Source organism: Streptopelia decaocto (genome assembly GCF_964273445.1).
Source record: "Streptopelia decaocto genome assembly, chromosome: 2".
NCBI lineage: Eukaryota > Metazoa > Chordata > Aves > Columbiformes > Columbidae > Streptopelia > Streptopelia decaocto.
In genome coordinates, this window is record NC_138655.1 from 144,336,176 (window position 1) to 144,349,656 (window position 13,481).

The 13,481-nt window shown below is 37.8% G+C and overlaps 1 protein-coding gene across 3 annotated transcripts in view; it reads left to right on the top strand.

Moving 5' to 3' along the window:
• Positions 1-13,481, top strand: part of SPAG6 (sperm associated antigen 6) — a 67,038-nt gene that overhangs the window by 12,082 nt on the left and 41,475 nt on the right. For all 3 annotated transcript variants that reach the window (XM_082044956.1, XM_082044955.1, XM_082044957.1), the window contains exons 4-6: positions 3,199-3,382; positions 9,874-10,079; positions 10,948-11,121. In XM_082044956.1, coding sequence (XP_081901082.1) covers positions 3,199-3,382; positions 9,874-10,079; positions 10,948-11,121 — 564 coding nt within the window. The remainder of the gene's footprint in view (positions 1-3,198; positions 3,383-9,873; positions 10,080-10,947; positions 11,122-13,481) is intronic.

The window sequence follows — 13,481 nt, forward strand, 5'->3', positions numbered from 1 at the left end:
CTCCAAACATAGCTTTTTGGAAATCTGTAGCGTGAGAAATATCAAACCACTGACACAGGGAAATACACTGAAAGGTTTTAATCTTCATAATTGTAAAAAAACCCCACAAAATTATTGTCATAATTCAATGCAAGTGAATCTGGTGATCTCTTTTTCTCTGTTCTTACCATTTTTCTTCAGGTTTTGCATATATTCCAGCTTTGATTTTTCCAGTGATCTTAACCTAGATTAACAGAAATACTTTCAAATAAGGTTCCTAGTAACTGGAAAAAAAGAGACAATGGAGAGTTAAGTGCATTGATATCACAACCATACTTAGATTGCAGTTTTGATTTATTAGATTTAGGAGAAGTAGGATTTCAATGGAAATATAATTTGGAAAACCATATATTTTCATTTTCAGTCTTTTGAGGAAAATGTGAATGTAAGTACTCACTGCAGATTTTTTTTGTGTGTATCTGGTTATTGCCTATATAATTAATCTTAAAAAAAAAAAGCCAAAGAAAAACCTTGATGTTGAAATACTGGCGTGGTATGGAAAGTTAGACAAATTTATAACCCTTTTGGTTATTTTATTTCTATTTTTAAGGGAAGAAGGGGAGCAAAACTCTTTATCCTCTATTTTTGAGTTGGAAACCACCCCCTTGCTACAACTCAAAGCCCTCACTAAATTAGCTTGAGTACCCTGATTTATCTCTTCCACGTTACTGCCCTGCTGTCGTTACATCGAGATGGCTGTAATTCAGAATCACTTGGGGCAGCAGCAAGATTAGTGTGAGGTCATGGAAAGCCTACTATGCCTTGATGAGTGAGGGCAAGTGAAGGAAACTCATTATCCAGTTCATGCAGAGTTTAGCAATGCATGCAGTTTGTTACTTCCCATAGGCAAAAAACCCCCAAAAAACAAACCTAAACCAACCCAGATAAGTTTTCATTCTACTCACTGTTCGTGTATCAACATTTATATTTAAGGAGGAGATTCTTTGAGCATACGATAAATACTGATTCTGCTGATTTATGGAGTACAGTTACAGGGTCACATCCCAGATCAATGTTTTGTCAATTAAGCTTAAGCAAAATACAGTTTTACAGTGTGTTCTGACTGTGCTTGTGAATATGGGTTGTTTGTAAATAAATATGTTTTGAATAATAAAAACAAAGAAGTGTTTTTCTTTGCCAGGAGCATAATTGCTTAACAGAAATAACATATTTGCACAGCTGTATATTGGTATAAACAACTATAGCTCCGTTGAGTCCAGCAAAACTTACAGTAACTTCCATTAACTGGGGTTTTGACCATTTGTCTGTACTGTTTCCCTTCTGTTCCCCCTAAATGATGTTTAATGCTTTGCTCGTAAATTATGTTTAATGTACCTGCTTGTAGGCCGTAACTTAGAAGACTAGATTTTTGACATTAAGGAATTATATCAGTATTGGTAAACTAAGGAAGGTCAGGGTGTTTGAGCGCTGGAAGGTGACTGTGCTCTTTAATGATTAACATGCTTTCTGATGTGGTTTTAGCCAATGCCAACCATCAAACTACTTGGCAATGCCTGGACATGGTTAGGGGTTAGTGCAAGGCAGGGACAGTTTCCAGTAGTGTAGATGAGGCCATGGTGCTTTGAGGGAAGAGGATGGGCATGGCATGCTGGGTCACTGTCCTTCAGGGCCACGGAGTGGGCCTGGGTCCGTTTTACTTCCTGTGGAACCATTGCAGATGTTTCTCTGTTGCAGTACCATGGTGTTTTAGAGCTATTTCTCTGTTGCCGTACTGTGGTGTTTTAGAGCAGACTTTTGAAGGTGTTTGGGCACCTTACAGGATGCACAAAAGCACTCGCATCGTTTTTTGTTTCTTTGGACTTCATCCAAAAGGGATGTGGGCTTTGTATTGTTGAAGTTTTGGGTACCTTGACAGTAGGCGTCTGTCAGTGTGAAATGCCTAGGCCCTCTGTGCATGGCAGGGGAGAATCAAGCATCTTGGAATGAGATTAAAGCCAGCTGCCACATAGAGAATGAGCCCTAGAGTTTGGGATGATCTGTCAGCTGGCAGGCTGGAGAACATACTCCAGGCACATGGATGTAGCAGTGGATTACTGCTGTCTCATTGAATCTTGCACCCGTTGCCGCACAGTGGCTTCATGAAGGAGGGAAACTGGCTTTCTCCCAACACAGTTGTCTCTGTTTGGAGTCCTTTAACTGGGCTCTGGATTCTGAAACTGTAAGATAGGGGAAGAAGTTTAATCTTTAGCTTCCACATCCCAATCATATTTATGAAACTGCAGGAGCAGACCAAAATGTGACTTTTGGGGGGAAGACTTTAACTATTCTTTTAGAAGAAACTACAACCACTGCTACAGTTTACATGGAAGCCCATGATGTGTGCAGCACCATATGTTATATATATGCTCAAAACGTGTTTTGAGGGAAATGGGTAGAACTGAGACAAGTGCTTCAATTTTGTTTGAACTTACGATAGAGCTGCCAAGGTGCTTAGTCCTGTAGAAAGGGAGCTGTTTCTGGACACAAGCAGGAATAGAAGTGCAGGCTGCCCAGTCAAAACTGAGGGTCATTCAGTTTAGGTGTTTGCTGGGATGGGTTTTCAGGATCTTAGCTGTGGGCCTAGGCAGCATTTAGGCATTTCAGGATTCAGATCCTAAACCCTCTAGTTGGATCTAATTATCTGTGTCTCAGTTTCCTGTTTGTAAATGTAAACAATGTTTTATCACAGAGGTGTTGTGAGGGTATATACCTTAGAAATTGTGAAACCTTGCAAGTGTCACGGGTGGGTAGAATTATTTTAGGAACTTGCACTGCATAACCTGTGTAATCTGGTTAAATATGTTAAGAGCTATTGTTTTTGCAGCTCTTATCATTCACTACTCACTTAAACAAACAGACTTATCTAGACTATTATCTTTTCCACATATCCTCTTAGCCCTCTCATTTTTTCTGTTTGTTTATGCACTTACTGCAAATTTTAGATCATAGGCTGTCTCAAAGAAGGACTGTTAGTTCATTGTTTGTGTGATGTCTGGTGGTCCTGATTGGATCTGTATGAGATATTGCTGCTACTAAAACAGTCTAAAAGTCTAATTTATGCATGTCTGTACTGTATTATACTTTGAACTACTTAATGTCGATAATTTCTTTTTTGTTTTGTTTTTTAACCTCTTTCTCCTCTTCTCCTCGTTTGTATAGCGTTTCTACAAGAAAGCAGCTGCATTTGTGTTAAGAGCGGTTGGTAAACATTCTCCACAGCTAGCTCAGGCAATAGTTCAGTGTGGAGCACTGGAAATGCTTGTGATTTGCTTGGAAGATTTTGACCCTGGAGTCAAAGAAGCTGCGTCTTGGGCACTTGGGTATATTGCCCGGCACAATTCAGGTAACAGGTTTCACGTGTGTTATCTTTCAGCTTAATGATATGTGAGAGTTATAATAAATTGCATTTGTGTAATATTAATAAATAAAACTAGATGCTTTTTATTCTCTACTGTTATAAAATTTTAAATTTGGAATAAAAACCTGCTCTAACTATACCAGTTTTACAATGCCTTACCTTTAGTGGGAAACTGACATATCTGACACCAGCACTGTCCAGTTATGAGAGATGCTCTATGAGGTGATGCACTGGGCCTGTGGCCAGGAAATGACACTCTGCTTTATTCTGCTTCATGGAGAAATTTCAGAATCTTTATGTATTGTATTAACTCTTACTGTGGAACAAAGTTTCTTTTGCTCAGCATTAGTTGTTGTTTTATACATATAGTAAAATGGAGAAGCCTAGGCAGAACCAGGTTTCATGCGGCTGACAGCAGTGCCTCTAGGATAAATGTGGCAAATGCATTGCACTGGCTATGTTATCATTACCCAGTAGACCTCACTCTTGTCCAAGAGTCAGGAATAGATCCTAGGAATCCGATATCGAGCAGTTCACTGCTGTCTCACAAGCAGTTGTATAACTCACTGGCAGTGTCATGTTCCTATTTAAAAGCTGATCCATGTGTCTAGTAATTCTTTTACCAGCTATTTATATAGTTCAAGTAAAAGCTTAGAGCTTTGAATCAAGTGAAGGAAGAAAGTGCCGGATGGAAAGGATGGGAGAAATGGCTTGTGTTCATATTGTTTAAAGTTCAGATTTTTCTAGGATCACAAGGTTAACTCATTTATGTTAGTTTTGGCTCTAAAATGTGCATAGAATGAATTTGGAAGTGATTTTCTTCTTCTTTTTTTTAAATCAACACGGAGTGCTGGACTGCGGAAATCATGGGAGATTTCCCCTTCTCACTTAGAGAGAGGCTTAACTCACTGCGGCAGACTCCAAAGTTGTCAGCACCTTCCTAACAGACTGCTTTTTCTGGGGAACAAATTAATTCTTGGGGCACCTCTATGGGCTAAAGATCTTTTATCTTCTGGTCATTTGGTCTGAGTCGCACCCTTGGTGGAAAATAATAGTTGCTTCCATCTGAAAGGTATTTGTTTAACTGTCATTTGAAAGTGTTGCTTTGTATAAATGTGTGTAGTGTGTGTGTCTGTGTTACTCTTAACATAAACATTTATGTAGTTTTGTTATGTCAGTAAATCAATATTGACTCACCTCAGTTGCCCTTCATGCTATTCATTGCATGAATGCTGGCTGATCTTTAGGGTGATCCAGTTCACTCTGTGATGGCATTGTCTGCAAAGATGGAGATGATGTGGGGGTATTGAAGAAAAACTCTTTGTATAAATTTTTATTCCACAATTAAGGATTATTTATTTGAACAGCATTTTCAGAAATCAGGCTGGAATTGCAAGTGCTACCAAGCTGCAAGCATCAGGACATAGACAGATCACTAGATGTAATAAGTTAAACAAACAAACAAACAAACAAAAAAGAAAACCCAAATAAAAGAACCCCAAAGTGGCCCAAAATAAAAAAACCCTGAAAAAAAAAATTGTTCTTCCCCTACCCAGCTATGGCCAATTTGGGGGATTTACCTTCCTCTGTAACACAGTCACAGGAAGTCTCTTAAATAATTACTGAAAGTAGAGGAGTTATACTGAAGAAAGATCACTCTGTGCATGGTATGTTTCTTACACTCCTACGAGCATGCCTTTGCAACAGGATATTGTTGGAGATGGGATACCAAGATAGATGGACCTGTTCTTATCATCATCATCATTGCAGTTTACTGCTCAAGAAAGTCTGGATTAGACTCACATGCTTGTGTTGATAAAATTTGGCAGTTATGATTTTTTTTCATTGACTGTCTGTGGATACATATTGCAGCTTAAACTGTAAAAATAGACTTGGGTGTGAAATGGTTTTCCCCACCCACAAAGGGTTTTTCAGTTTCAAAAATTGTTTCGTTTCCAAACTGGGACAACATTAAGTCAAGAGTTTTATTTTTTTTCTCTCCTGAAAAGGTTGGAGGCCAGGGAGGCTTATTTGCCCCCAGCAAGAATAGTTCAATAATTAGGGCATATGTCTGGGATGTATGTGGGAGACAGATTAAAGCCCTGATCTGTCTTAGGCAGGATATGAACCTCTGTTTCCCTGAACGCAAGCAAAGGCTCCCAGCATTAGGCCGTAACTGCTTGTAATGGGGGAGCTCTGCTTTTAATCAGAAATTCCATCCATGACCTGGTAAAACTGCTGTCTAGGAACTGTGGTGTATGTTTCCATGAAAAGACTTCAATGTTGAGAAATCAAGACCTCTTTTTTTTTTTTTTTTTTTTTTTTTTTTCCCTCGAGTAACACATTTTCTGGCTAGCAAGTTCCTTGCTGTTTTCATACAACAGTCTCTTAAAATGCAGTTCTTCTGTGAACAGATGTTTCCAGAAGGCCTGTGAGATTTTAGGTCAATACAAATGTCTCATGAGATTTCAAGACACTAGAAATCTTGCCAGGTCAGATTCCAAAATTTAGGAACAGCTCCTGCAGTTCTGCTCTTTCTTGATGATTCCTTTGAGCTGAATTTCAGAAACTGATCTTCCTCCAAAGCACGCAGATATGGGTGCTGTGATTTTACCATTCATTATTTCTACTGTATTATTTCTATTTGTGTTTGAAAAGACAATCAAAAGACCATCAAGGCCATGAAGGGTATTTTGTAAATTTTTACTTATACTGTAATCAGTTTCTTTTAAAATGTGAAGTTCTTATTTTGAGACATGCAGATAACTTAGCTTTCCATTTGCTTTGCCTACATAAAAGGTGTAATTTATTAATCATCTCATACCTGCTTCAGGATATTGTAAATTGGTAGGAAAACAAAATAAACAACACTATTTACACTCAAGTATATTTCTGAGAGTGGAGTTACGCTCATTTTCTGTCATACAGTGATCCTCTAATGCTCGCAGGAAGCTTGGAAGGACTTGGGAGGTCTCTGCTCGAGCTTCCTGCTCAAAGCAGGGTCAGCTGCAAGGTTAGACCAGGTTGCTTAGATCTTCAGTGGTTTGAGCCTAGTGGTAACTCTTTCTTATTCCAGGATCTAAGCTTGCCCCATAATTAATGACCTCCAGCTGACGAAAGCTTTTCCTACTGGTTTCAGTGGAACTTTAGCACTGTGGTTGTTGCAGTCTGCACAACCTGTGATTTTGGAGTGCAGCATTGGGACTGCCTGTGGGGATTAGAGCCTTCCTGTGTGGCCATTACATGATCATACTGCCCTCAGAAAAATACAGTGTTGGTGGTTGTTTTGGTCAAAACCTGTTATTTCCTGTGGATACACCACAGCAGGGGCTGTTTGAGAGCCCTGGTAGTCCGGACTGAAACTTGCATTTGCTTCCAAGCAAAGAAGGTTTTGCTGCTGCCTTCCACTATGTGACTATGACATTTGTTCCCAAGTGATTTTTGTTCTCTGCAGACTACCTACACATGCGCTTCCTCAACTTTGACTTTTCTCCCTAATTGTGTTTTTGCTTGGTTGGTTGGTTGGTTTTTAATCCACACTGTTATTGCCAATATTGCAAATATGTTAATGTTAACTGTAGGCTACGTTAGTTCAATCCCATAAGACTTCCCATTGGTTTCAGTGGGTTTGTAGTCAGGATCTCTTTGTTCACTTTCCACTCTTCCTGATCACATAAACTCATGATTAGTCCCTGATGAGTACTTTTGTATTGAGACAAATCACTACAACTCTAGTACAACTACTAGTTGAACTGGTGACATCTTAAACTCTGAAGTCTGTCTTTATCAGGCTTTCTTCTACCTCCAAGTCAGTCTGTCTTCCTCTCTGCAGTATCTCCATCTACTAAAATCTTCTTCATATTGTTCTGGACAAAAGCAACTAATTTATGGTGGGTTTTGAGTCCAAGTTGTCTTGTCTCTGAGAATATGCAGAATAACATTTCCTACTTCCCCTCATGTAGGGAGAAGTCTTTATTATCATGTGGTTGGACAGGTTCCTTGGTCTATACCCCAAACTGAAGTTCCAGCCCAGGGTTTTCATAGCTTTCTGTGGACGTAAATGAGGTTCATAAAGTATTTTTTTCTCTGCTTTCTCCTCTTCAGCTATTGGTCTTTGTCTTTCTTGACAACTGTATTTTTTCTTTTAACTCTTTCTCAGCCTTCACTTTTTTCACTTCTGTGTTTTGTAAGTGGATAGCAACATTTCATTAGTTCTTTGGTGTATAGTCTGAAAAAAAGATGTTCTACCCAGTGAGAAGGTTAATTGAGCCTCTTTTTGAGGAAAAAGAATTGCAATTATCGTAGAATCACTAAAACTTAGTATCACAATTTTGGGCTGAGTTTGCAATGGACTGTAATAGGAAGATCTGTATTTTCTTTTGTCCTTTCCTCAGCTTTTCTGACAGTCTATTTACTTCTTGATTGCCTTTTGACACATGGTCCAGCCCTCCATGTGGTAAGTTATTAGCCATATAAACCACTGAAAGAGAAAACATTTAATTAACCGTGGCCAACACTAACCATCAGTATTTAAATGATATCAGACTTCTAACAGCAAGAGCCAATCTAAATTGAATCAGATTTAGTTTGCTCTTTTAAAATAGCTTTTCATGGTTACTGTTGGATGCTTGGATGTAGCTGTAACCTTAAAGTATTGCTCTTTCTCTCCCTACTTGAAGTGCGTGATTTCAGCTCATAAGGCATCACGGAAACCTATTCTTGTAGCACTGCCCTGTTCCCCTTGACATGATTTTCTTGATGTTAGCATCTCCTTGGCAGACTGTAGGCAATTGAATTGGTTGCTCTGAAGTTGCTTCTGGGGCACACTGGACTGTTGGTCTGTAGTTTGTGATGTATTCCACTTGGTCAGTGTACAGCATCAAAATACAATTTGAAGAAATCAAGTATGGCTTTTTTCCATGAAAAGTTGAATGTAGCTTATACCACTTACATTGACTAGCTAGTTTTCAGATACATTTCAGATACATTTTGTTTCAAGTTTGTAAAATTGCAGATATAGCATTTGGCAGTATTTCAATATTTTGTTGAAATATTATGATTTGTGTGTATTTGGAGGGTTCACACTGTATTTTCAGTCAAATAGTTATTTGAAAAATGAACCTTGAAGGGTTGATTTTTGTATTAGCTTAAACATTTAATTATTTATTCTAATTTTGTAAGGTAATATTTAGACTTTGTTTAAAACATATCATAAAATAACATACAGTGTAAATATTTGACTAATCACATATATTGGAGTGTGTGGCTATAATTCACTAATTGAAAACAAATTTGGTCATTATTTGGATATTAACAACATAATGATGACGTGACTTACAGATTTCATGAAAAACTATATGAGTCTATGTATATTTAATGAAGTATGCTATATTTTTCTTAGTATGAAAATCTCTTTATGAATGGACTATAAATTAAAAGCTAAGTTACAGTCTTGAAATACAACAGCCATATGTTGCCATGGTACTGTAAGTCAAGATAGATGTTAAAGATAATAATGGATATGCATAATAAGGTGTAGCAAAACTGAACTAAGAACCTAATAGATTACTGAATCCTCCATGATTTTTACCACTTTTTCAACACTATTTTAAAATAGCACAGCTTGGTTATGGTATAAATTTTGCTTCTGAAGTCCAGTAATTCTTATTTTAGGACTGTGATTAATGCTGCATACACAGAGAGAGCTAATGAATTTCTAATAGTGTAATTCTGTCCATGTCAGCTAATCATATGCTCTGGTTTTTTTGGTTTTACATTTTTTTTAATTTAAGGTGCAGTTAGTTAAGAATATTGTACTAATCTTAGGCACACAATATCCAACTGATGATATTTCTCATTTGTGTAATTGTGTATGATAACGTTTTCATGTCATTAAAGTATAAATTCTGTCTTGTCCCATGCATAGTAGCAAAACCTAGTTTTGATCAGCAAGTTCCATTTTTCCAGTCTTTTATGTAAGATAAATCTTTAATGTATGTTTTTTGTATTTCTGTTTTTGGCATTCGATCTATGCTAATATCTGCTTATCATTTAAAGAGGGTAAAATGCTCTCTAATTAGGTGGTTGGTAAAATTTCGGTACTTTGCCTTTCTGTGTTGTTGTTAGCCATGCATAAAATGCTTTCCTATTGATCAGCGTAGAATAGCCAGGGTTTAAACAGCTGACATCTGCTTACTTTAAAAAAAGAAAAAGAAAACAGAATAACAAACCATTTCAGCCTAATCTACCTCAAATGTGTGCATGTAAATGGGGGTCCATCTATTGACCTGCATTCTTTTCAGTTGTGGATTGGTCCACACGGTTTATGAAACCAGGAGGGCTGATTTGAAATGCAGATGTCGAGACAGTGAACTGCACCCTCCCCTTTTTCCTTTGCTGTATCTGTCAGGGTGAAAAATGGCTTGCACAAGGGTCAGTCACCCATACTCACTTAATTACTTTCCTTGGACCTACAGAACTGTCACAAGCTGTGGTGGATGCAGGAGCTGTTCCTCTTGTAGTGCTCTGTATCCAGGAGCCAGAAATTGCTTTGAAAAGGATTGCTGCTTCAACTCTCAGTGATATTTCAAAGCATTCTCCAGAGTTAGCGCAGACAGTAGTGGATGCAGGAGCTATCGCTCACTTAGCTCAGATGATCCTGAACCCTGATGCTAAACTGAAGGTACATTTAAAAATTATTTTTTTAAAATCTCCATTATACCAGTCATTACTTGATATTGAATCGAAGACACTGATGTGCATTTTTATTTAGGAAGCTCTTGTTTTGGGCATTAACAAAATGCAACTATATAGTTAGTGACAAAGAGTTCTGAACATATTCACAGATTAACTACTGGATAAGAACTGCCACTCTGTGAGGAGCAGCTAAACCAATCTTTAAAGTGAATAGTATGAATTTTTTGTTTTTAGAATTTTACAGTATATGAAGAATTCAACAGATATTTTTCATAGATAAAACTTGCACAATTCAGTTGCAAGAAGGGTTTTACATACTTAAGTTTATACTATGAACCAGTTAATGTTAAATGTGTACTGTATTGTAGAATGTACTGTCTGATATGAATAGGCGTTGTTGAAGGTTTAATCACTAGAGTTTAATTGACAAAAAAAAATTGATTCTTAATATAACTTTTCCGTCTAACAGAAGACAATGTAAAAATGCCACTTCAAACAAATAGATAAAAATGCTTTAATGTAAGGTCTGACGGACCCAACTTATGCAAATAAAGATATTTGCTATAGATTTCACTAAATTTTAGGTTTAGATGGTATGTATATATATATTTATTTTTGATACATAGCAAGCTTGAATGGGATAAAACAAAGGACAAACTTTTATTCAGGAACCAGTGAATGTTCTGTGCCATTATACTCATGCATGAATTGACTCAGTGAATTGTAAAATAGCTGTAATTGTTTTCCCTATCCTGCTTTGTTTTCCTTGATGCAATAGATTTTTGTGTGCAGGAGGAGTGTGTGTTGTGGGATGTTTGTATACTATTGATTTTATAACAATTTTTATTTACTAGCGTCAGGTGCTGTCAGCTCTAAGCCAAATAGCAAAGCATTCAGTGGATCTTGCAGAGTTGGTGGTTGAAGCAGAAATTTTCCCGGTTGTGTTCACATGCCTGAAGGACTCAGATGAATATGTCAAGAAAAATGGTGCAACTTTAATTAGAGAGATAGCAAAGCATACGCCTGAGGTAAAACCTTGAAAATGCAAATACAAGGTCATATCATTAGATTTTACACTTTAAATAAAATACAGGATTATTCTGTCATTTGCTTTTCGAAAGGGAGGGCAAATAGCTGTTTGGCATGTTCATTGGAAAAATATGGAAATGCTTGCTGATATTATGAGATGTGTATTGAATATGAATTGTGTTAGGGAACTGGGAATCATATAATGTATACCTAGCTACTTCATTCCATAAAATATCTGCACAGAAAGGGAGTTTTAGGCTGTCAGTATTGTCAGTCCTAGATATTAAAAATATCATGAGAAAAGCCTCACAGAAGTCATGATACCAGCTAATAAATGACAAGATCATCCTATAACAATAGTAGATGATGTGTGCCTTTTAAAGAAGTCTTCAGGTGTACTAGGATCACATCTTAATTATTTTTCCAATGACAATGAAGGTCAAAATTCTTACTTATTATTAAACTGCTGATAGTTTCTTTTATTAGCTTGAGTTCGTAATTTGAGCCTCAGCGTTTGCAGTGTTTTTGCCAGTAATTGATACAGGAAGGTGGGAGTGTTTGGCAAAGTCAATTCAATAAATAAATAGAAAAAACAAATAATTGTAACTATGCTAATCTGTCATACCATAGAGATAATTAAAAGGCTTTAAATATGACTCTGGAATGAAATACAAGCAATTTATTTGTGGAACGCACTAATGCTGAGCGCAGCCATTTCAAAATCATGATGCTGGCTTAACAGTTAAGAAGCGTTTAAACATGAATATTGTGCTGTTTCTTCAGCCTGCTAGTCTTTAAGCCGCTGGTGATTAAAGGCTGCAGTCTTGTTACATCTCCTGCTTTCTCTCTGCACCTTGTGAGCAACACAACTTCACTTTCTCAAATAAGTGAAGAAATTATCATTATCAAAGGGGGGCAGTAAAGTTGGAAGCCAGCAGCCAAACTTGAAGGCTGCAGGTGAAGGAGCCTCCACACAGGGGGATGCAGCTCTCCAAAGGAGCTGTAGGAAGCATCTCGGTGACTCCCAGTGAGAAGTCACCATCCACAGTCACCTTGAGACTGACAGTGATGTCTCTCCATCTCTGAGCAACTCTGTTGAAGCAAAACATGTTGCAGCAGAGACAGACTGGCAAACGATATTTCTAGAGGAGCTGGCTGTGTCAGCCGGGTAAGCATTGTGGCTTTTGGATCTCAGCTCTCTGCGTATGTGGTAACATTCATGTGAAGGTCGAGATCTGGGGGACTTGCAGCAGGGCCTGAGGGTCACAGCACCAGGGAGAGTGTCTGTGCAGGAGCTCCGTGTATGTGGCTGTGCCCACACGTAGGACTTGCTCATCACTGGCTGCAGTTCACAATCAGGTGAGCAGTTTTTCCTAAGTGATAACTTTAAATTTCATCTAGCTGTTTTTTGAAAAAAAACAAAACAGTGGCCTTTTAAAGGCTCAAATGCAACAGTGTGTTTTGTGTTTTTATAAATCAACTGGATTGGAAATCCACATGCCTCAGTTTTGTTCATTTAATTTTGACTTTTAAGAACATGTTTCTTTTGCTTTGGAATCTTTGGGGAAAATGTGATATACCTAACAAGACAGAATAAAATAATAATAATATGAAATTATTTTTGTTTCTGTGCATTGTTGATGTTATACATACACTACTGCTGTCCCTCAAGTGATGTGAGAAGTGAATACCTTTTGGAAAGAAACATTACATAGCTTGATGCACACAGCAAGCATCATAGACTGTGGACGTGTTTACAGTTTATAAGCAAGGCTGTATAATTTGGCATTCTGGGGCAAACTCCATTGCCCATCCAGTGTGTTCCATGGGCACCTCCCTGAGAATACCCTAAAACGGCAGAATGGTGGAGTCCAAGTCAGTTTTGCACATCCATGAAATTTGTCTTTTACTTCATGTCTCAGTAGGGGGTCCACAAAGGCTTTCATGCCACAGAGAATGCAGGTGCGAGGAGGAGTGGGCCTTTCCCTCTGTCCCCTGCACAGAATTTACAATGTTGGCTTGGGAATGAGCGGACACTAGTATGAAAGAATATCTGGCTCAGGGGGTGCATCTTCAAGGGCATTCAGGTATTAGAGTGTCATTTGGATGATTCTTTGGTGTATATTAATGGAATTGAGAATACATCATTGCATGCTGCACAGCACCAAGAATTCAGAGTACTGATTTCCTTGCCATAAAGTCAATCAAAAACAGAGTAGCAAAGCAGCTTCGTTCCTGAGAACTTCATGTTAATGCCCAACAGTCTGTATGATACATCACTCTGAAACCACCTTTGTTTTGTAAATCAGGAGCAATATGTTTAAAGACTTTTGTAATGTAGTGCATTATGCCTGTTGAT